Here is a 25,526-nt window from a genome sequence, read left to right as displayed (position 1 = left end):
CAGGTATATTTGAAGAGCAGCAAGAAGTCTGATATGGCTGGAATGTTAGAGGAACAGGAGATATGAAGATAGGAATGCTACCATGAGCCAGATCATCATGGGCTTTGGGTATCTTGCTAAAGAGAAAGGGTGGGCCAAAGCCTTCTCTACCCATCCTCTTGACTCTGGTGTTCTTCCTGTCAAAATAAGCACACTGCAATCGTACCCTTTCCCAGGCCTTTGATTTAAGAGTTCCTTTTCTGGCCCTGACAGTAAGGCATTTCTGTCCCACAGATTATAACTCACTCTGGGCTATTATTCAGCTCCCCAGCCCTGGCCCTGCTGCAGTTAGTCCAAACATAATATCCTTCATGCATATATTATCTGTCTCCCTATTATCTGGAATCATTTCGGAATTAAATTTCAGTCCTGCAATATTGGCTTCAGGAGCGGCGCGCTTTATGGGCTAGTCAAAGGTTAGAATACCAATCAAAATAACAGTGCCGATGCAGCGAGACATTTTAATATTCCAAAACCCGGTAATTGTAAAAGGACATAATATTTTTTCCCTGATTACCCCAAAGGCAACACATGTTAACAAGGCGAGGGAAGGAGTGAAAGAAATTTCAGAGTTCAGACAGCTGTAAGACATATTTAAAGGAAAAGCCCAGGCAGGGCACTCCGCCATCGGGCAGGAAGATGAGAGGAAAGGAGACATTCTCTCAAACTCCAACTGACCCTGACTCCAAATACAGCACTGTTCCCTCTGGACTGCATCCTAAGAGCTCATCCCCAAGGGCAGATGTTGCAGAGGATGGGATGAAAAGAGAAAAAGCTCAGGATGTGGAGTCTTGAGGCCTGGCTTCTAGTTTCAGCTCTATAATTCAGTAACCTCCAGCCCTCAAACTGGCCTCTCCCAGGACTACAGCATCAAATCCAGCAGCAAGCTCCGGACTGCTCTCCCACTTGTCCTCTCCTTGTCACTGCCCGTTCCCCCACCTCTCCCTCATTTATACCTGGTCCCCGTGTCTTGTTCTCTATGCAAGTATTTCTTCCCAAAGGTAGCTAGAGGCCCTTATCTTCCTAACCTCAGAACTGGCTTCCATCAGGAGAGCAGCCTATAATTGCCTGCTGCCCCACAGACAACACTGTACTTCAGATGATTCCAAAGACCTGGACCACAGCCCCAGCCTGGTTCCTACCATTGAGTGGTCCTCCTCGCTCCAAAATAAAACAAAATAAACACTTCACAGGGCCCCTAGATCTTCATGCCTCTCTTGGTTTTCCTTTTTGTTTCATTACTGTTTTTTTCCAAATCAGCTTATGAATAGCCCCAATCTGCAGCCAGCACCATGCAGCTACCATGCTATAAAGAGTCCCAGCCTCTGTCAGGCTGCCTATCACTCATGCAGCTTTATCCCCACAACACCAAAAAGTGACCTGACCAACAGAGTTTCAGATCCTTCCACTTATGGCTCCCCAGCTAGCTTAGCTCACTTGCTGGAGCCTCCAATCTGCTTCATCCTCGACCTGCTGACCTGCCTATGGCCCCCAGCAAAGAACTTCATTAAGGCCGAGAATTTATTCCTCCATAAGCCCTTAATTTATTACTGCCCTGATTGGGAATCTGAATGCTCCAAGGTCAGGAAAAGTCGTACTCGATCGTAGACAACAACCCTCCCTTTAGCAGTTTCTTCTGCTGTCCACTCCCAGGGGAGGGGAGGCAAAAATACTTCTTGGAGGAACCCAAGGTCTCTTCTTCCTTACTCTGTCCCAGCTGGCCCCAGCCCCACCCCTTCAGAGCACCCAGAAATTGCAGCAGGGCATACAGCACAGATGGTAGAAGAATGGTAGAAGAAAAGTGAAGCAGCAATCTTCACGCCATGGTACAGCTGGGTCTGTTAAATTCTAGGTGACCCCCATCCCTACAACTTCTGAGCATGACTGGCTGAGCCCCATCTGCCAGGACTCAGAATCCTCCTAAGGCTGCATTGCATGCTTGCTTCTCCAAAAGCCCATCTAAACAGGTTCAGACATTAGAGGGAATTCCTGGCCACTTGTGAGTGTATGTGCACGAACATGCCTGGCTTAGTCTGATGGACATGACTTGTGTGTACATATATGTATAGGTACATAATGTATGTATGTATACATCTATCTATTCAGATCCTTATGGAGGTCTCATCTGACCTATCCATTTCTTGACCTCTTATTTACAACTAGAGGCCTGGTGCATGAATGCACCGGTGAGGGGTCCCTTGGCCTGGCCTCCGGGGATCGGCTGAAACTGGCTCTCCGACATCCCCCGAGGGGTCCCGGGTTGCAAGAGGGCTCAGGCCAGGCCGAGGGACCCCACTGGTGCACAATCGAGGTTGAGGAGGGACCGTGGGAGAGCCCCAGGATGTGTCCAGCCCATCTCACCCAGTCCTGATAGGCTGGACCCCAGCAGCAAGCTAACCTACTGGTTAGAGCGTCTGCCCCCTGGTGGTCAGTGCATGTCATAGCGAATGGTCGAACGGTTGAACAAACGGTCAGACACTTAGCATGTTAGGCTTTTATTATATAGGATAATATTCTCCTCCACCCAACCTTAGCTACCCACTCCCATGGGCACATCATGGAACTTGCTAATACCTATAACTGCCCCATCTCTGAAATCACTAATTCAGATATCCTACTGTCTAATGATAATCTATTATCCTCCCATCTGGCATGTTCAACTATACCTGATATAACTGCTCCTCATCTTACTAGGACCTATCTACTTTTTCCATCAGTCCCCTTGCTGTCTTCACTTCCCTCAATACCTACTTTAGATCTCATAGTCCATCTTGGCAACCACTGTCTTGACAATATCTTCAACTCCTTTGTTTCTTTCATCACACTTCATGGGAAAATCTCCACCCTGGATGACTCTAAATGTCTGTCTTCTTTTTTAAAATATATTTTTATTGGTTTTTAGAGAGAGAGGAAGGGAGAGGGATAGAAAGATAGAAACATTACATCTAGAAAATTTTTACTTTAGAAAATTAACTTTCATTTGTAATGCTAACAGCAAGACACCCATGAAAAACACTCATGGTGTCAAAACAAGCCAAAGGAAAATCGTTTGGGCAAAAAATGAAAAAGGATCCCAAGTCAAATTTATAGAAAAGATTCCTTTATTAACTTTTCGTCGAGAATATGTTTGTATATTTTCAGGAAACAACTCCAAGACCATGTGGATTCCTGCAACAGAGAGGAATTGACAGGACTGCTCCAGCCATGAAGACAGAACAGAAACAGTCCAGGGATGGAAGACGCTGACGACACCTTGCCATACTAGCAGTCAGCATCTGTATGTCACTGCAGGTTGTCCAGGACCAAACCAGAGAGGGTTGGACCTGTATTACCACCATTTGTCCACCATCCAGAACTGAAATATCATTGCTGACATGTACACATAAGGAACTGTTAGACATTGAAATTGGGACTCAAAAGAACTGTTGGCCCAGAAAGAAACTCACTACAGACTGATTCATTTGCCTCTCAGCATAACCATTATTGCTTGTCTCATTTTCTGTTCTTATAAGTGTATTTCTAGTATCACATGATCTCACTCATCTAGGGGAAATAATGAACAACATAATCTGATGAACAAAAACAGACCCAGAGACAGGGAAGCATCGATCAGACTGTCAAACCTCAGAGGGAAGGTAGGGGAGTGGGGGCATGCATGGGGAGGGGTCTGGGATGGGAATGGGGGGATGAGGACAAATATGTGATACCTTAATCAATAAAGAAATTAATAAAAAAAAAAAGAAAAAGAAAGATAGAAACATTGATGAGAGAGAAACATTAATCGGCTGCCTCCTGCATGCTCTCCCCTTTTCCTCCCTTCTCCCCCTCAGGGATCGAGCCTGCAACCTGAGCATGTGCCTTGACCAAGAATCGATCCGGCAACCTCTTGGTTCCTCGATGCTCAACCACTAAGCAACACCAGCCAGGCTAAATGTCTGTCTTCTGCATGCCCATAGCCAGGCAGCTGAGCTCTGCTAAATAAGTCATGTCACTGAACACAATAGTTCCACTACAAATTAATGTCATCAGCCCCAACTGAACCCTGAGCACTGCCTAAAATCTTACAATACTTCTCAATTCAGCTTATACTTCTATTTACTAAAATATAGCAATTCTTTTCCACTTTCTCCAAACCTTCCCATCTCTCCCTCATTAGTTACCAGCAAATGACTCATCTACTTCATAGAGAAAAAGCCATCAGATGGGAACTACTTCAACTTGCCATAATCAAACCCACAAGCCTGCCTGCATCTATGTGCAGCTATCTTCTTCTTCCCTCATCACAATGGAAGAGGGACCTTCCTCTTGAAGACAGCCAATTTCAAGAACCTGGGTTTCCCATCCTATCTCCTTTCACCTTCTCAGAGACCTTCATTCCTCCTATATTTTCAACCTTTCCTTCTCTAATAGTGCCTACAAACAAGCACATATGTCTTCCATCTTAAACCACAAAACCTGCCTCAACCCCACACTTGCCCTTTTGCTCTCCTTTGAAGCCTCTCCTATGCTTAGTACCCTTTACTAGCTTCCCCTTACCGTAAGGACAAAGACCAAAATGTAAAGTGTGGCCCTATAAGCTCCCCCTCCAATTTCACCTCATGCCACCCTCCTCACTTCCCCACATCCACTATGCTTCAGGCAGTCATTCACTCAACAAATAATGATTTGTGATGGGGCCAGAATAGTGAGCAAAAGAGGCAAAGATTCTCTGCTCTCACAGAACTTATATTCTAGCTCCATGAAGCTGCCAGGCTTCTTCTCACCTCAGGGCCTTGCCACAACCTTAGCCAATTCCTGCTCATCCTTCAGATCCCAGCTTAGCCACCCCTCAGGGAACCATTCTTCAACCCCATAGGTCAAGTCCCCATGACTCTGAAATTTTTAGTGTTATAATATAATTAAAATTATTTAACATCCATCTTTTCTGTTATATCTCCAGGGCCTAGTTCAGTACCTGGAACACAGAAGGCACTCAAGGATATCTGTTTATTGATGAAGACATGTATGTTTCTTTATATTCATGTGTCTTTACACTCTATGAATATGTTTATATAAACACATTTATGTCTGTGTATTTCCACAGGTGACTATGTGACTATGTATGTATGCATGTATGTGTACCTATTAGCAATTTTGGGTATGCCCACTTGGGTGTATGCATTCGCATGACTATACATGGGCGTGTGTGTGTGTGTGTGTGTGTGTGTGTGTGTGTATTCTTCTGGCCCCTCAGTGAAGCTCTGACCTCCTGGAGGGAGCTGAGAGCAGGGCCCCAAGTCCTCTCTAAGCTGACAGTTCAATAAGAGTATAAGATCATTCAATGACACTCCAAATGTCAGCAAACATTGGCTTGCTCCACTCTGCTACAGGGGAAGTAGGTGAAGGCGGGAGATGCGGAAATCTGGTCATTAAAAGCTGCTTTTCCCTGATGCAACCTGCACCATTTCCAGACAGGAGAGAGTGGCTGAAAAACAACATTTTGCCTTTCCTCAGATTAGAGGCCTTAGGAAATGGGAATGGTGAATTCACTCCCAGTTGCTTCCTTACTAGGCAGATCTAGGTGGCCAAGCAGACCAGAACCCTCCCCACTTTTTTAATGGGGAAAAGCTCTGTAGGGGAGTTGAGGAGGAGAAGAGAAGGAAAGGAAGGAGGGACAAAGTAAGATCAAGGACAGGAGAGGATCCTGTAGATAGTCAGATCGTGGGTCATGTATGGGGAAAGAAGGCATAGAGTAAGGCTTTTGCATGATACTCCCACAACCTTGGCAATGACCTCTCTGGTTTTGCTTTTATTGTTACTCTTTTTAAGGGAGCAGGTCTCTTTGTGTAGCCTGCACTAAGTCATGCAGTATAAACAACAGAAAGATCACCATGCCCCTGGACCTCCAGGGCCCTGTAGCCTCCCTAATTTGAATGGCTGCTGGCAAGGACTGAACCAAAGTCTGGAGTTAAGACATCTCTCCTGCTGGACCTTCAAGCAAAGCTGCAACATGATGTGGCTAGAGGACAGGAAGGAAGGGGTTAGACCTCTTGCTTTTTCTTAGACCTGCTAAGTTTACCTCCCAAGGGGCCATCACAAGGCCAACTGGGAATAGGGTCCTCAGTTTCCCCTTGTGCCCATTCCCCCTCTATGGTTCAGCACACTCTGGCAGAGAACCAAGCTGAACAGGCTCAGGGAAGTCTACTTCCACCTGCAGCAGCACCAAGGTATCCCTGAGTGGCAATGTTATCACATGGGTCGGCTACTTTCCTGCCTTTTTGCCAAGGAACCTAGAGGCAGGGAGCGATCCATATACCAAAAAGTCTAGTGAACTTCACAGAGCAATTGTTCATGGTCAGTGCCTGCCTCGCCTGGCCGGGCCTTCACATTGCATTTGCCAAGGCCAGCAAGCAGCCTCAGATGCACTCTGACAGCTGGCATGCTGTCTTCTAGGAGCGCAGGCCTAACCACACCCACACGTGCAACTCTGTCAAATCCCGAGTGAGAAGGCCTCTATGGATCCAGCTCTCAAAGACCAGCCAGACAGCCAGCAATCAATCATTCAGAGCAAATACTCTGTACCTAGCCCTGATCTGGCCACTGGGGACACAGGAAGGAACCAGATTCAGTCTCTGTGCTCCAAATAGACATGGCTGTAAGGAAACACACACACAGACTCCGTTTCACCACTCCAATATCCAAAGTGTTAAGGAGCCTCAAGGCAAGAGACTGACTGCAGAGGTGATACCTGAGCTGAATCTTCAAGGAGATGGAAAATACCCGATGACGATGACTAGGGGGCATTTCAGAGAGAAGTAAGGTCATAGGTCAAGAGCCGAAGGTAGCACAGAGCCTGGCTTCCATAGCCAAAGATGGCAGGTAGTAAGCAGCTGTTGTTTGGGTGCATGAGGCGGTGGGGGGTGGTGCGGGGGTTGTGAGTCAGGAAAGATGGGTAGGGGTCAAAGTATAAACAATGCAGAGTGCAAAGGACCTATGCACCATGGAAAAGCAAAAGAGTTCACAAATGTTGCCACAAATAATGGCTGCCCTGAGACCTATGGAACAAAGTCCAAGGTCATTCTCTCTCACTGTTCCTTCCCATGCTCACTTAGCTCTAGCCCCCCACACACAAAAATCACACTACTTCCTCTGCCTAGAAAGCCTCTCCTCCTCAGACCCATATCGTATCTCCCTTGAATATGACCTCTCTGGTTTTGCTTTTATTGTTACTCTTTTTAAGGGAGCAGGCCCAGTTCAAGACCCAAATCAGGATCTCAGCCTGACCTCCAATAACCTCTCTTCTCTGAACCCCCTGGCAGCCACTACTCTGACCCCTGGTGTGTTTTCCCTTCTCCGAGCTTCCTGGGAGTCATTGTTGACTGGTGGCATGGGGTTCCTGAGGCTGCCCAGGGCTGTTAATCTTACTTTAGAAGGATTTATGGGGATGAGCCTCCCTAGTGGACTGAGCCTCCTGGAGCAAGGATCCAACTAGAGCAGAGATCTAGGGAGTCTATTCCTACACCTCCTTTCTTCTGCTTACCTAGGGGGTACAGCACACACTAGGAAAGAAGAGTTTTCTGAGGATCCATTATCTGCCACGGCCCACCTCCCAGCCCACATCCTCAGTCCTCTCCCTAGGTGCTTGGCGCTCGCTGGGAACTGGACTGTAGTTTCCATGGCCTTCTCATGTGAGCGAAGCTCTGCTGCGGCTAGGCAGGACCAAAGCCAGCCTGAACCAATGCTACCTGCCAACCAGAGGAAGATACCAGGGCCAGTCAGGAGGGTCAGAGGCCACACTCATGATCACATTAAAGAGGAGACTTTCCCAGAGATTCAGTTAGAGCCGCATCTCTCCTGGAGATAATACAGCTCAGCTCAGAGAGTCAGCTCTGAGCAAGAACCTGGAACGCCCTCTTAACTGGAACTTCACTGCACATCTGGATGATACCAAATAGGGAAGTGCCATACTCCAATCAGCAGCCTGGTCCCCACAAGCAGCTCCCCACTCCCAGAAATAACCACAACCTTCCAAGGTACATTAGCTAGAGAAGAGGAAACAGGGATGTTGAGATAAGAGAAGAACAGAAAGAAAAGGAGATGAGAACAAAAAAAAAGAAAAAAACAGAAATGAGAAAAGAAAGCAAGGGAGGGGAGATCTGAGGCACAGGAGAACCTGATGAAGCACCCAAGTGGGGCTCAGACACAGTACCTTTTTCAGATTAATCCACTGCTTGAAGTAATCTGCCACTGGCAAGCCCAAGTACTGGCACTGGCCCGGGAGCCTACAAGAAAGGGAAGAGAAAACAAGTTGGGCACACACATGTCCTAGGTATGGAGTCTTAAGCTAAGAAATCCAACATAAAGTCCATAGACAAACAGACCTAAAAAAGCTCACCCATTAGCCATGGGTCCTATTCCACCCAAGAAAGGCCCCCCCAACTCCAGCACCCTGGACACTGGGCTTCATATCCAGCCCTCAGATCCAAATGTGAAAACCTGAAGACTATCTATATATATAAAAAGCCAGCGACTGGAATGCTGGAATGACCGGTTGCTATGACGCCCACTGCAGACAGTGAACTGGCCCGGTGGGGGGTTGGGGCCGGCTGGCCAACCTCCCATGGTCCCTCCCCCTGGCCGGCCCCACACCCAATGGGCCCCCACCCTGATCGGCCTGCAGCTCCTCTCCACAGCGGGGCCCTGCCCCTGATTGCCCCCCCCCACCCCAATAGGGGGTGGGGCTGGCCAGCCAACCTCCTGCAGCCCCTCCTGATTGCCCCCCCTCACTCCAATCAGGGGCAGGGCTCCTCCCCCAGGCCACTGGTCGCCAATCGCCCCCCCCCTTAAATCGGGGGTGGGGTCCACCGGCCAATCACCTGCAGCCCCTCCCCCCAGCTGGTCCAGCCCTGATCAGGCCCCAATCGGGGTGGGCCGGCCAGCCAACCTCCTACCATCTCCTCCTCCAGACAGGCCCGGCTCCGATTCGCCCCGATTGGGGCCAGGCCAGCTGGACCCCACCCGTGCATGAATTCGTACACTGGGCCTCTAGTTCAAAATATCAGCAGCTACTATTTTCTGATGGCCTACAATATGCTAAGTATCTTACTAAAAGTTTCACATTATGTTTTAGAATGGTGCTGTGAGGAAGGTACTGTGGCCTACATTTTACAGATGTGAAAATGAGATTCAGAGGGGTTACCTAAGATCCTACAGCTTAAAAAATGACAGTGCCAAGAACTGAACCCAGGTCTGTCTCACTCCAAAGCCTATGTTCTCTCCAGTGCACTAGCTTCTTGTTTTGTTATAGCAGAGAGGAGAGAAACCAAATTTAGAGATAGCTGGGCAGGGACTTCCATTCATATTTAAGTCTCTAGTGATAGGCTTTCTGCAAATAGAGACCTTGCAGAAGGATGAGAAGAAGTCAAAATTTAAGCCAAGAGTCTGTTCTTGTTTTTTCTTTAAATTAGAATTTATAAACTGTCTCCCTTTTGAGCTGAGGATACCATTTTACCCACATAAATCCATTCACCCAAACATTTGCTGATGTTTAATAAGAGTCAGGCACTTAGGACTCAAAAAATAATACTTGGTTCCAAGATGGTGGCCGGGAGGATGGCAGTGAGGGAGAGAGTGTGAGTGAGTGAAAGGGGAGTGTGTGGATGTGTGGTGTGTGTGTGTCTGAGTGAGGAACAGCTAGATCTCACAGGACCTTCAGGGGCTGGCTGACCGGGCTCATCTAGCCTGGCAGCCTCTGCTACTGCTGTAATCTCTCCTGGAGTGCCGGCTCTCCCTTCAAGATGGGAGAGGTGCTGTGACTGGGAGCCCAGCCTCACCTCCACCCAGGGTGCCCTCAGACACCACCCAGGATCCTACAGCCACTCCGGCCAAGGACCTGCTGCCTTGGCTGCCAACCCATGGACACCAGGACTCCAGCCTCCAGCTGAGGGCTCCTGTGAGTTCTGGAGGGCGCTCCCCTCCCATCAGCCAGACGCTTTAGCCCTGGGCATCGCGAACACGTGCATGAACAGCCAAGCCTTACGCAGCAGCCCCGGGATCCATGACCACTCCAGCAGCTGGGCGAGTAGCCACCACCTGCGTCTGCTTGAGGAGCAGCTGCCGCCCATGACTACGCGAGGAGCAGCGGCCCTGTGACTCCTCAAGGAGCATACATCACCCGTGACCATGTGAGGAGCAGCCGCTGCCTGTGACCATGCAAGGAGTGGCTGCCCCACAAACACGCAAGGAGTGGCCACCCCGCAACTGCCTGAGGAGCTGCCGCTGCCTGCAACCACACAACCTGCCACCAAGCCCACCGCTGCAGCCACAGGCCCCGTGTGACTCAACACCTAGATCCTTTGGTGAAAGCAAAAATAGGGAGACAGAAGAACAACCTGCAAAGGAAAGAAAAGGAGGGATCGCCAGAAAAGGAACTAAATGAAACTGAGGCATGCAATATGTTAGAAAAAGAATCCTATATAATAAAAGCCTAATATGCTAAATGTCTGGGAGTCTGGTCGTCCTTTCAACCAATCAAAGCATAATATGCTAATGATATGCTAAGGCTGCTCAACTGCTTGCTATGACATGCACTGACCACCAGGGGGCAGACACTCCAACCGGTAGGTTGGCTTGCGGCTGGAGTCTGGCCAATTGGGATTGAGCGAGACGAGCCAAAAATGCCCTGGAGCCCTCCTGCGGCCCCTCCCCAGCTGGCCAACCTCCTGCATCCCTCCCTGGCCCCGATTGTGCACCGGTGGAGTCCCTCAGCCTGGCCAGTGCCCTCTCGCAATCCGGGACCCCTCGGGTGATGTCGGAGAGCCAGTTTTGGCCTGATCCCCTTCAACGCAGGAGCTGCCCCCTGGTGGTCAGTGCGCTCCGAAAGGGGGAGCACCGCTCAGCTAGAAGCCGGGCTCACAGCTGGCGAGCACAGCTGCAGTGGCGGAAGCCTCTGCAGTAGCACTAAGGATGTCCAACTGTTGGCTTAGGCCCACTCCCTGCGGGCTCCCAGACTGCGAGAGGGCGTGGGCTGGGTTGAGGTACACCCCCCCGCCGAGTGCACAAATTTTGTGCACTGGACCTCTAGTTCAGAATAAGGGCCATACAGTTCATAAACCAGATGGTTGAGAAAATCAACCTATGTAAGAATCGGGAAGAAATAAAGAGTGATATAGCTACAATAAAAAACAATATGGAAGCTTTCAACAGTAGACTAGGAGAAGTGGAGGACCAAATTAGCAAATTAGAAGACAGGGCAGCAAAACACATCCAATCTGAACTGCAATTGGAGAGAAAAAAAAAGACAGGACGAGAGCCTGAGGGAGCTTTGGGACAACATGAAACGAAGCAACATACATATAATATGGGTGAAAAAATGACAAGAAGAGGAGCAAGGGTTAGAAAAACCTATTTGAAGAAATAATGTCAGAAAACTTCCCTGATTTGGGGAAAAGTCACACAACCACAGAGAGTCCCAAACAAGATGTACCCAAAAAGACCCACACCAAGACACATTGTAATTATAATGGCAAACGTTAACAACAAAGAGAGAACCTTAAAGGCTGCAAGAGAGAAACAGAAAGTTACCTACAAGGGATCTCCCAGTAGATAATCAAATGATTTCTCAACAGTAACACATCAGGCCAGAAAGGAATTGAAGGAAGTATACAAAGTGATGCAAAGCAAGGGACTGAATCCAAGAATACTCTAACCAGCAAGGCTATCATTCAAAATTGAAGGGGAAATCAGGAGCTTCACAGACAAAAAAGAAACAAACAAACAAAAACAAACTAAGGGAGTTTATCACTACCAAGCCAGCAATGCAAAAAATGCTAAAGGTACTGTTGTAAAAAGAAGGAAAAAAAAAGGGAAGAAGGAACTCAGGCACAAAAAATAAAACTGGCTACAAAGAAATACCTATCAATAATAACTTTAAACATAAATGGCCTAAATGCTCCAATCAAAAGACATCAAGTGGCTGAATGGATAAGAAAACATGACCCATATATATGCTGTCTACAAGAGACCCACCTCAGAACAAGAGACTCAAACAGACTGAAAGTGAAGGGATTGAAAAATATCTTTCAGGCAAATAGAAATGAAAATAAAGCTGGGGTAGCAATACTTATATCTGACAAATTAGACCTCAGAATGAAGGCCATAACAAGAGATAAGGAAGGCCACTTCATAATACTAAAGGAATCGATACAACAAGAGGATATAACTCTGGTAAACATATATGCATCCAATGCAGGAGCACTCAAATACATAAAAAAAAACTTCTGGAAGATATCAAGGGAGTTATCGACAGCAATACGATCATAGTAGGGGACTTTAATACCCAACTAACATCACTAGATAAATCCTCTAGGCAAAAAAAATCAGCAAAGAAACAGCAATGCTAAATGACTCACTAGATCAGATGGACTTAATTGACAACTTCAGAACATTTCACCCCAAAGCTACAGAATATACATTCTTTTCAAGTGCATATGGGACATTTTCAAATATAGACCACATATTGGGTCACAGGCCAAGTCTCTCCAAATTCAAGAAGGCTGAAATCATATCAAGCATCTTCTCAGACCACAAAGGCATAATATTAGAAATCAATTACAATAAAAACAATAAAAACAATTGAAACACTTGGAGGCTGAACAGCATGCTATTAAACAATGACTGGGTTACCAAGGAGATCAAAAAAGAAATTAGACATCCTGGAAACAAATGACAACGAAAACACAACAATCCTAAACCTATGGGACACAGTGAAAGCAGTCCTGAGAGGGAAGTTCATAGCATTACAGGTCTACCTCAAAAAACAAGAAAAACTGATAATAAATTATCTAACTCTACAACTTAAAGAATTAGTAAGAGAGCAACAAGGAAAGCCCAGAGTGAGCAGAAGGAAGGAGATAATAAAGATCAGAGCAGAAATAAATGAAATAGAGTAAAAAAAAAAAAAAACACAATGCAAAAGATATATGAAACAAAGAGCCAGTTCTTTGAAAGGATAAACAAAATTGATAAACCTCTAGCCAGGCTCACAAAATCAGAAATGAAAGAGACGAAATAACAACAGATGCCACAGAAATACAAAAGATTGTAAAAAAAAAAAAAATACTATGAACAACTCTATGCTAACAAACTAAACAACCTAGAGGAAATGAACATATTCCTAGAAAAATACAACCTTCCAAAACTCAATCAACAAGAATAGAAAAAAATCTCAAAAAGGCCAATAACTAAGGAGGAAATTGAAGCAGTCATCAAAAAGCTTCTAGCAAACAGGAGGAGAAACCAAGATGGTGGCATAGGTAAACACCTAAACTGCTGCCTCGCACAACAATTTCAAAACTACAACTAAAAGACAAAACGGACATCATCCAGAACCACAAGAAGGCTGGCTGAGTGGAAATTCTACAACTAGAAGGAAAGAGAAAAGCACACTGAGACTCAGAGGAGCTGCAGGAGGCAGAGGTACCGAGACGCACGCGTGGAGAGGACTGGCAACTGAGTGCGCGGCTGGCTTTCTCAAGTGGGAGGGAGACAAAAGCTCCCGACTGCGCTGAACTCCAGTTCCGGGAGAAACTCTGGGGACCCAGCCTCATACGGGGTGAAACTGGACTGTCAGGAAAGAGAAAAGCACACTGAGACTCAGAGGAACTGCAGAAGGCAGAGGTACCGAGGCGCGCGTGCAGAGAGGCCGGGCAACTGAGTACACTGCTGGCTTTCTCAAGCGGGAGGGAGACAAAAGCTCCCTACTGCACTGAACTCCAGTTCCAGGCGAGACTCTGGGGACCCAGACTCATTTGGGGAGAAACTGGACTGTCTGGCAGGGGGTGGAACTCAAGGGCAGCTTTCTCTCAGAGGTGCTTGTAGTGATTACCATGGTACACTGAGAAACAGGGGCCTATTAGGGCAGGGCTGACAGGAAACCAATGCTGTCTGCTCCGCCCTGAGACTCTGCCCCATCCAAGCTGAGCACAGAGGCTTTGCAAGTCTTGTCTCATAAGGGTGTCTCCGGCACAGAAGTTCTCCCAGCATAGACACAGCTGATCCTCACAGCCAACTGGCCTGGAGCTTAATTCCTCCCAGTGATACCAACAACAATCAAGGCTTAACTACAACAAGACTGTGCACACAGCCCACAAAGGGGTGCACCAAGAGTGTCCGCCCCAGGTAACTGGGGAGGCTAAGCCATTGGGCCCTATAGGACACCTAGCACACAAAGCCACTCTATCAACTCAGGGAAGCAGCCAAAATGTGGAGACAAAGAAACAGATCACAAATGAAAGAAAGGGAGGAAAGCAAACGACTGGATATAGAGTTGAAAACCACGGTTATAAGGTTTTTCAAGAATTTTCTAGAAAAGGCCAATAAATTTAGCGAGACCCTCGAGGATATGAAAAAGGACCAACTAGAAATTAAGCATACACTGACTGAAATAAAAAATATTATACAGAGATCTAACAGCAGACTAGAGGATCACAAGAATCAAGTCAAAGATTTGAAATACAAAGAAGCAAAAAACACTCAACCGGAAAAGCAAAAAGAAAAAATAATCCAAATATATGAAGATAGTGTAAGGAGCCTCTGGGAAAACTTCAAGCGTACCAATATCAGAATTATGGGGGTGCCAGAAAAAGAGAGAGAGCAAGATACTGAAAACCTATTTGAAGAAATAATGACCGAAAACTTCCCCCAACTGGTGAAAGAAATAGACTTACAAGTCCAGGAAGTGCACAGAACCCCAAACAAAAGGAATCCAAAGAGGACCACACCAAGACACATCATAATTAAAGTGCCAAGAGCAAAAGACAAAGAGAGAATATTAAAAGCAGCAAGAGAAAAACAGTTAGTTACCTACAAGGGAGCACCCATACGACTGTCAGCTGATTTCTCAACAGAAACTATGCAGGCCAGATGGGAGTGGCAAGAAATATTCAAAGTGATGAATAGCAAGAACCTACAACCAAGATTACTCTACCCAGCAAAGCTATCATTCAGAATTGAAGGTCAGATAAAGAGCTTCACAGAGAAGAAAAAGCTAAAGGAGTTCACCACCAAATCAGGATTATATGAAATGCTGAAAGGTATTCTTTAAGAAGAGGAAGAAGAAGAAAAAGGTAAAGATAAAAATTATGAACAACAAATACATATCTATCAACAAGTGAATCTAAAAATCAAGTGAAAAAAAAATCTGATGAACAGAATAAACTGGTAACTATAATAGAATCAGGGGCATAGAAAGGGAGTGGACTGACAATTCTCGGGGGGAATGGGGTTTGGGGGGTGTGGGAAGAGACTGGACAAAAATTGTACACCTATGGATGAGGACAGTGGGGGCGGGGGTAAGGGCAGAGGGTGGGGTGGCAACTGGGTGGAGGGGAGGTATGGGGGAAAAAAGAGGAACAATTGTAATAATCTGAACAATAAAGATTTATTAAATTTAAAAAAAAAAAAGCTTCCAGCAAACAAAAGCTTGGGGCCAGACGGCTTCACAGGAGAGTTGTTTTTTTTTTTTTTTAAATATATTTTATTGATATTTTACAGAGAGGAAGGGTGAGGGATAGAGAGCTAGAAACATCGATGAGAGAGAAACATTGATCAGCTGCCTCCTGCACACCTCCTACTGGGGATGTGCCGGCAACCAAGGTACGTGCCCTTGACCAGAATCGAACCCGGGACCTTTCAGTCCGCAGGCCGATGCTCTATCCACTGAGCCAAACCGGTTTCGGCTTCACAGGAGAGTTTTACCAAACATTCAAAGAATAACTAAAATCTATCCTTCTCAGACTATTCCAAAAAATTCCAGAGGAAGCCACACTTCCAAGCTCTTTCTATGAAGCCAGCATTACCCTAATGCCAAAACCAGATAAAGACACTACAAGAAAGAGAATTACAGGCCAATATCCCTGATGAACATAGATGCTAAAATCCTCAACAAAATTCTAGCAAATCAGATTCAGCATTACATTAGAAAGATCAAACACCATGACCAAGTGGGATTTATTCCAGGGATGCAATGCTGGTACAACATCTGCAAATCAATAAACGTGATACATCACATAAACAAATTGAGAGACAAAAAATCACATAATCACCTCAATTGATACAGAAACGCTTTGACAAAATCCAATACCCATTTTTGATAAAAACTCTCAGCAAAGTGGGAATAGAGAAAGCGTATCTCAACATGATAAAGGCCATATATGACAAACCTACAGCCAACATCATACTCAATGGGCAAAAACTAAAACCATTCCCCCTAAGAACAGGAACAAGACAGGGATGCCCACTTTCAGCATTCCTGTGTGACATCGTACTGGAAGTGCTAGCCATAGTGATTAGATAAGAAGAAGAAATAAAAGGCATCCAGACTGGAAAAGAAGAAGTAAAACTGTCCTTATTCACAGATGACATGATATTGTACATAGAAAACCCCAAAGACTCCATAAAAAAACTACTATACTTAGTAAATGAATTCGGCCATGTAGCAGGATACAAAATGAACACGCAGAAATCTATGGCTTTTTTATACACCAATAATGAACTCACAGAAAGAGAAACTAAAAGAACAATCCCATTTACCATTGCAACAAAAAAATTAAGATACCTAGGAATAAATTTAACCAAGGAGGTAAAAAACCTGTACTCAGAAAATTACAGGATGCTGAAAAAAAAGATAGAGGAAGACATAAACAAATGGAAGAATATACCGTGTTCATGGATTGGTAGAATCAACACCATTAAAATGTCCATAGTACCCAAAGCAATCTATAGATTCAATGCATTCCCCATTAAAATACCAATGGCATACTTCAAAGACCTAAAACAAACTCTCCAAAAATTCATCTGGAATAAAAAAAGACCACGAATAGCTGCAGCAATCTTGATAAAGAAGAACCAAGTTAGAGGGATCACAATACCAGATATCAAACTATACTATAAAGCCACTGTTCTCAAAACTGCCTGGTACTGGCACAAGAACAGACATATAGACTAATGGGACAGAACAGAGAACCCAGAGATTGACCCAAGCCATTATGCTCAATTAATATTTGACAAAGGAGGCAAGAGTACCCACAATGGAGTCAAGACAGTCTCTTCAATAAATGGTGTTGGAAAAATTGAACAGATACTTGCAAAAAAATGAAAACAGACCACCAACTTATAACAAAAATAAGCTCAAAATGGATAAAGGACTTAAATATAAGACGGGACACCATAAAAATCCTAGAAGAAGCCATAGGCAGCAAAATAGCAGACATTTCGTAGCAATATCTTTACCAATACAGCTCCTAGGGTAATGGAAACTAAGGAGAAAATAAACAAATGGGACTACATCAAAATAAAAAGCTTCTGCACAGCAAAAGAAACCATCAACAAAACAATAAGAAAGCCCAATTCACAGGAGAACATATTTGCCAATGTTATCTCCGATAAGTGTTTAATCTCCAAAATTTATAGGGAACTCATACAACTTAACAAGAGGAAGATAAACAATCCAATCAAAAAATGGGCAAAGGACCTAAATAGATACTTTTTGAAAGAAGACATACAGAAGGCCAAGAGTCATATGAAAACATGCTCAAAGTCACCAATCATCCGAGAGATGCAACTCAAAACAACAATGAGGTACCATCTTACACCTATCAGAATGGCTATCATCAACAAATCAACAAACTAGAAGTACTGGAGAGGATGCGGAGAAAAAGGAACCTTCTTGCACTGCTTTTGGAAATGCAGACTGGTGCAGCCACTGTGGAAAACAGTATGGCGTTTCCTCAAAAAATTATAAATGGAACTTCCACTTGACCCAGTAATCCCATTTCTAGGAATATATCCCAAGAAAACAGAAACACCAATCAGAAAGGACATATGTACCCCTATGTTCATAGTGGCACAATTTACAATAGCTAAGATTTGGAAACAGCCTAAGTGCCCATCAGCAGATGAGTGGATTAGAAAACTGTGGTACATCTACACAATGGAATACTACATTGCTGTAAAAAAGAAGGAATTCTTAACTTATGCTAAGCAAAATAAGCCAGTCAGAGAAAGATAAATATCACATGATCTCACTCATATGTGGAATATAATGAATAACATAAACTGATAAACCAAAATAGAACCAGAGTCATAGAAGCATCGAACAGACTGTCCAACCTATGAGGATGGGGGGGAGGGGGAGGTTAGAGGGTAAGAATCAACCAAAGGACTTTATACATGTATATGAGCATAATGCCCTCACCGCCCCCACCCAATGGACACAGATTGGGTGGGGGCGGTGAGGGCATGTGCTGGGGGTTGGGGGCGACCAGGGAGATGTCAATGGGGGAAAAAGGAGACTTATGTAATACTTTAAACAATAATTTATATTTAAAAAAAAAAGAGTAATACTTAACACCTGCCCATAAGGGGCTCCCAGTTTGTTCAGTGGACTGGACAATAAAAGTAGACAAAACAACCTTAAGTTGGAGCACTGGAGTACATAGAAGGATGGAGGAAGACACAAAATATCAGCTGGGGAACATTGTTTTCTTGCTAAGGGAAGAACTTAGTTACAGGCAACCGAGAGCCTTTAAAGAGTTGTGGTTTACTGTGATTGTTCCAGTTCCGAAGCATCAAGAACAATACACTAAATAAAGCTGGGTAGTAGCCAGGCGACGTCATAGCAGTCATAGAGATATCGAGCAAGCAACAGATACTGGAGATGTAATGGAGGACTGAAGGGGATGTGGAGCAGTGAGAGAAAGCAGTAGAACCCAATTCAAAGTTTGTGCATTGGCTAGCTTCATGCTACCCACTAAGACAGATATAAAGGAGATGGGCAGAGAGAGCATATTTGACACCCAGAGCGGACCAACATTTATTTATTTATTTATTTTTTTATATTTTATTGATATTTCACAGAGAGGAAGGGAGAGGGATAGAGAGCTAGAAACATCAATGAGAGAGAAACATCGATCAGCCGCCTCCTGCACACCTCCCACTGAGGATGTGCCCGCAACCAAGGTACATGCCCTTGACCGGAATCGAACCCGGGACCTTTCAGTCCGCAGGCCGACGCTCTATCCACTGAGCCAAACCGGTTTCGGCAGCGGACCAACATTTAGTCAATTTTATTATTGTTGTATCCTTTTTCTGCCCAAACCAGGGTGGACTGCTCCCACTGCCTCACCCCTAGTACACCATTGAAAGAAGGCATGAGTTTGGGAATGCAATTTTAGGTAGATGCCTGGCACATGGTAAGCTCTCAATATCTACTGAGCATGAGGTGCTTAGGAGACACTCAGAAGTGGGATGATATCTAAGAGGCAGCTAGATATCCAATTTTAAAGAGAGGTCTGGACTGGATATACAAAATGCTGAATCTGAAGTAAAATTAAAGACATAAGAATAGATTAAGGTCACCTGGGAAGAATGTGGAATGAGAGGAGCAGAGGGACCATGTCTCGTAAGTTTTATTGAGCTAAAATGAAACCAGGCCACCTCTACCCAACCATTACCACACACAAGAAACGTACTGCTTCAGCTCTAATTTTGGAATTCTTAGACCATCCTTTCTTAGTACTACACTAAAATCTGTCTCCTTGTAACTTCCACCCCGAGGTATGTCTTTAGAAACTACAGAGAATGAGACTTCCATCTCTTCCTTGCAGAGCCCTCCCAAGATCTGGGAGCCCAGGAAGCTTCCCCCAGAGTTCCCTTCTCCAGGTCACACATCCTCAGCTCCTTCAAGAATTCCACAGGAGACTGCTCTGTCAATGGAGGAGCCCATTCTCTGTCTCACTGCTTCACTAATAAACTCACTTACACTTTAAACAAAAAACAAAAAATTATTCCACAGGAGATAATGTAGTCAGGACTCACCCAACCCATCCCTGTTCCTGGAGGGCAGGACTCCTGGACCTTTTCACATCACCAGTGGTCAATCTAAACTACTGTGAAAGCAAGCCTCCCCTATCTGGGCTCCTATACAGGGTGGGGCAAAAGTAGTTTACAGTCATTCCTATGGAAAAATATAATACGATAATTACCGTGTTTTCCCGAAAATAAAACATCCTCCTAAAATAAGACCTACTTACAGGTTTCCTTCTGAGTGAAATATAAGGCATCCCCCAAAAATAAGGGCCCCAGGCTCTGTCTCAGAATGAAAATTAATTTACCGTAAACTGGTCGCTAGGGCCGCCCCGACTGGCGTCTAGCAACCAGTGACGTTACACGGAGTCCTGACGTCACTGCTGTGTGGAGGCGGAGCGGAGGTAGGAGTGAGCGGTGAGCGCGGGGCGGGAGAGAGGAGGAGACTTTCGCAGATGCGTGTAGAAGAACAGGAGGATTAGAGCGGATGGGACGCGGCGAAGGTGGTGAGTGCTGGTCTGTCTCTGGTGACACTACCTGATGCTCGCGGCCGCCTTCATGATGACTGAAGGTTCTCAGTCAGTGGCAGACCCTGCTCCAGCCCAGATCCATGCCCCAGCAAGCCCAGTGACAGTCCCCAGACAGGCCCCAGGGGGTAAATGTCTGATAAAGGGGTAGGGGGGATGTCTGGTGAAGGTGTTCAGTGGCACAGGGGTGGGGGGAGGGGGATCACTTAAAATGACACAGGAGGATCAGAAGGGGCAATCAAAATGACACAGGAGGATCAGAGGGGACAATCAAAATGACACAGGAGGATCAGAGGGGACAATCAAAATGACACAGGAGGATCAAAAGGGGTTACTAAAATGGTAATCCCCCCTCTGATTCTCCTGTGCCATTTTGATTCCCCCCTCTGATCCCCCCTGTGTCATTTTGAGTGATCCCCCTCCCCCCACCTTGATACCCCAATTACTTTTTTTTACCCCTAGAAATGAGCGCAAAAAGAAAAAGCTACTCCGTGGAGTACAAGAAAGGAATTGTGGAAGACTCTTGGGGCCAAAATCTTACTGCTTTCTGCAAAGAGAAGATGTTGAGTGTCCGATTGGTCCGAAAATGGCGAGCAGAGTATGGTAACCTCAATGAACAAGTGGACAAGGGAAATGCTAAAAAGCGCAAGTGTGGATCAGGTCGGCAACCATTATTTTCCGAGCTGGAAGACCTGATCTGTGAATGGGTTGTTGACAGGAGAGCAAAGGCTTTGGTTGTGAATAGGGCTCAGATTCAAGAATTTGCCCTTGCAATGGCACCACAGTTTGACATAGCCCCTGAAGACTTCAAAGCATCACAACACTAGCTGGATAATTTCCTTCAGCGAAGTGAACTGTCTTTAAGAAGATCTACAACATTGTTTAGGTTGGAAGATACTCAAGTTATTAAGCGAGCACTTGCATTCAAGTCCTTTATTGATGATGCTGACTTCTCTAAATACAATCTTTCCAACATGATTGCTATGGATGAAACGGCAGTGTTTATGGGCCAATCATCTCAAACAACAATTGAACAGCAGGGTGCCTCCTTGGCATACATTCCCTCCACTGCTTACGAAAGTGCACGTGTTTCCTGTATTTTGGCAATTCGTCTGGATGGCACTAAAATCCCACCTTTAATCATTTCTAAGGGCAAGAAGGAAAAGATTGAACGTGTTTTGGGCGTTTTTATTCTTGAAACTGAAAAAGCCTGGGCCACACAAGCAGTTATAAGGAAGTGGGTCGATTTAATGCTGCCGCTTGTTATGCGAGGGAGCCGAAGAGGTCTGCTAGTCTGGGATGCAGCCAGCACTCACCGCGCTAAAGACATGAAGACATTTCTTCACGAAAGAAAAATAGATCAGATAATGATTCCCGCAGGAATGACGGCCTATCTCCAGACTCTTGATATTGCAATAAACAAGCCATTCAAAGACAATTTGCGCATGGAAATTAATGACTACATTGAAAATAGAATGGAGAGAAATCAGCGTGGAAACTTTGTGAAACCTAAACTGCAAGAAGTTGTGACTTGGGTGAAGAATTCATGGGAGAAAATCACTGACAGTTGCATTGCAAATGCACTGCGAGCAGGCTACCTTGACAAGAAGTACTCATTTAAAGACAGTGCTATTGCTAAACATGAGAGATTTGGTCCACTGATTCTGAAAGAAATGGAGTCACAAGAAATTCACCAGGAAATTCAGGAATTGGATTGTTATGATGATGTTCCAGAAGATGATGACATGATTGTCATTGAATAAATGAGTAAATTCTTGATACTGTAGGATTCAAAGTTTGTCTGGTTTGTGTTGACAACTACCGTACTACCGTACCGTATACAGGTAATAAATTTCCTTTATTTTCATTTAACAATAAATGTGTACCGTATTCTTCTTCATGGAAAAACAAGACATCCCCTGAAAATAAGACCTAGCGTGTCTTTGGGGTCAAAAATTAATAAGACACTGTCTTATTTTCGGGGAAACAGGGTAATAAACAATAATACAAGAATAAACTCCGTGCTTCATGTACTCACAACTATAAACCTACTTTTGCCCCACCCTGTGTAGAACTGATTTTTGAGCTTAAAATGCAGGTCATTCGTGTCAAATGCCATCAAGTGGTCAAGCAAGATGAGAGCTGAGAAACACCCAATGAATTTTGCATCCGTGAGCTGGTGGGAGCAGAAGGTAGCCTGCAACGTGTTTAAGAGTGAGTAAGAGGTAAGAAAGTGGAGACTACAAGTGCAAACTTTTTTAGAAAGCTTGGCAATGGGAATCCAGTTGAGATGACTGATTCCACCCCAGAATGTTTCAGGGCAGTTCAATCTTCCCTCCATTCCTCTTCAGTTATTTGACAGACACTAAGAGGAAGTCGATCCTCATGTGTCAAGCAGTATAGTAAGGATTTACTTTTCTAAGACCTATGATATCTTCCCTGAAGGGAAGGTTCTTCTCAAACATCCGGGTGGCACAGTGACATTAACCACAACCAGTCAATTTCGTGGAAGGGGAATTCTTCTGAGGTCAAGATGATGAAAGGGTATCTAGGTAGGATGTACCCATGTGGGAACCAAGGACAAAGAATACAAGAAAACTGGGCAGGGTTTTGAAGGACAAGAAGTGGTCTTAGGAGCTAGAATGTGATTAGCCTAAGAAGCAGAACTGTAATGTTTGGATAATTTTCTCACTTCCTTCAATATTTTTTTCATGTTCCTTATCCTTACTATTTGTGAAAATGCTTGCTAAGCTCAGCTACTTTTGAAAAATCACTTTAAGGACTGTGAGTGAAGGAGGGGAAGGTCACTGGAAGCAGCAGAATCCACAAAGGAACAGTCAGGGGGACTGGCCAGCAAAAGGTAGAGGTCCTGGAGCACCTATCATATTCTCCCTTAGCCAACCCTGGTCTTTTCATTGACACAGGCCAGGAATCTTATTGTCTGTGGCTAGCCCTGGGGGAGGGGGAGGCTCCCGCTTTGGAGAGATTTCAAAAGTAGACATTAGCTACAGACATTCCTACCCAGGTAGTAAGGGTCTAACTCAGTACAATCCTGCCTGCTCCTGTTGGAGGTTGAACTATACCAGAGGGGGCACACTGAGGACATACTAGACAGACATTGTCAGAGCAGATCCTTAGCCTCAATCCTGAATGCTGTCTGTACCCATGGCTGACCGAGACAGAGGAGAACGGGACTCTCACTCAGGTACACATGCAGTTTGTAGACTCACAAGCATTCTGGTTGATCCTCTAGCCTGTAATTGGTCCTAGCCCTATGACTTCAAGACACAAGCAGTACAGAAGTAGCAGGGCCCAGGCCCATCTTCATAAGAGACACAAAACCAAAAGCCATACTTGAACTCATGAGAAGATAGCTACACATTTCTATGACAGAATCTTATCCCAGCTTAAGAGCACTAAGAGAGTAACCTGTGAAGAAGGTGGGTTTGAGTAGTCATTATCCCCTACATAGAAGATGAAACTGAAACTTGCTTGAACATAAAACAAGCCAAGGGCAGAACTAGAAATGGAATCTAAGTCTTCTGACTACACAAGGCAGCAGTTATGTACATTCTCTCAGAGCTCTTCACAGTCCCTAGGAAGGCAAGATCGAGGGCCTTAGAGAAGAGGTAGCTCAAGATCACACCTGGATCCAAGGTTCTTAGGATCCTACAGCTAGGGTCAGTGGGTACACGGTTCCACCAATTTGGAAAGGAAAAGAGTAAAAGTTCCCCTGGCACAAAGGGTCTGAATGCTGTGAGTTCCTACCAGATACTGATCCCAAGAAAAGAGCCACTGGCAGTGGGCCCTGGACTAGCCTGCGGGCATGAACGTGCAGGCAGGTTTATGGTGCCCAGGTCTCCATGCAGCTGAAATCATGGGCACAAAGCTCCTCAACTGCCCAAACATCATCTGGCCATACTTATTACTGTTGCCCAATGAAATTTTATGCATCGAGTCCACAGGTGTGATTTCCCCTTCTTTATGAGGGTCGGAATGACATCACTGATGGCCAATAGAAAAGAGCCAATTATGTCCAGGCCATAAAAAGGAATGGGATTTTTTTCAACCAAATCAAAACTTCCTTCAGTTTCATGAATGCAAGGGGCTCCCTTTAAGTAAGGGCCCCCCAGTCCTGCCTGTGGACTCTAAAGTGAGGGATATGATCACTTTCCAAATACTGTGGGGTTTAGGGCCAGACCTCCGCCTTTGGAATTAAACATGTGGCCCTGCTCTTAACACACTGGAACCCGAAGTCATCAAAATAGACACCTGACTGGCTCCTCACTACTCCATCCAGGGGGAAGTTGGAAAAGATGGGATACTCCTCAAGTTTTCTTATTATCCTTTTAAGTAACAAAAAAAAGCCCTCTCTGCTCAGTATGGAAGGAACAGGGGTGTGAAAAACTGCCCCCCAACAAGTGTACAACACAAAGCAAAAGGAGCCTAGCCTTCCCCACCCACCCCTCATCCAGCCCCACCACCTGCAGCCCAGCACTCAGGCTTGGTCCAGACATCCCTGATGGCAAACAGGTGTGACTAGCTGGACGCCAGCCAAGGCAGGGGACTAGCTCATTAAGGGAACGCCACCCGTGCTAATGGGTATGGGCAGGATGAAGCCATTGTGAGCAGGAGCTCAGCTTTGAAGATTAGGTCAAGCAGAGCTGGGGCCTCTGCTAGAACTGCTAGTCTTGAGTCAAGGAGGCCAAGAGCATCCATGGAGGTCTGACAGACAGACTGGCAGACACCAACAGCTAGGACCAGCAGGAGAGCAGGCACCAGTGCTAGAAAAGGTCATGGCACTATTCCCTCTGTGCTTTTCTCTCTGCAAGTCTTAAGGGCAACCCCAAGTCAGGGAGACACATGTCTAACTTTTAGCAGACTCAAGCCTTTAAAGAGGAGGCGGCCAGCCAAATCTGGAGCTATATTTGACCCCTTTCTGCCTCTCTGAAAAGGACGTGACCCAGACCTTAGAGTGATATAGGCTGTCAGTTCTGGTGTTCAAAAGCTCTAGGACATGCATGTACTACTCACCTGCCACGGCAAACTATTTTATCTGATCTGGTATACAGAAAAAGGGGAGTTTGAGGAGCAAAGGAGAAGAGCAGGGGGAAAGGC

The 25,526-nt window shown here is 45.4% G+C and overlaps 1 protein-coding gene across 18 annotated transcripts in view; it reads right to left on the bottom strand.

The window, feature by feature from the left end:
• The window catches only part of ERI3 (ERI1 exoribonuclease family member 3), a 143,000-nt gene that overhangs the window by 55,640 nt on the left and 61,834 nt on the right, over positions 1-25,526 (bottom strand). For all 18 annotated transcript variants that reach the window (XM_080655865.1, XM_080655867.1, XM_080655862.1 and 15 more), the window contains one exon: positions 8,228-8,300. In XM_080655865.1, the coding sequence (XP_080511991.1) occupies positions 8,228-8,300 (73 nt within the window). The remainder of the gene's footprint in view (positions 1-8,227; positions 8,301-25,526) is intronic.

Source organism: Plecotus auritus, assembly GCF_963455305.1.
Source record: "Plecotus auritus genome assembly, chromosome: 2".
Lineage (NCBI taxonomy): Eukaryota > Metazoa > Chordata > Mammalia > Chiroptera > Vespertilionidae > Plecotus > Plecotus auritus.
The sequence above is the reverse complement of the archived record's forward strand: the minus strand, read 5'-3'. Positions and strand labels throughout refer to the sequence as shown.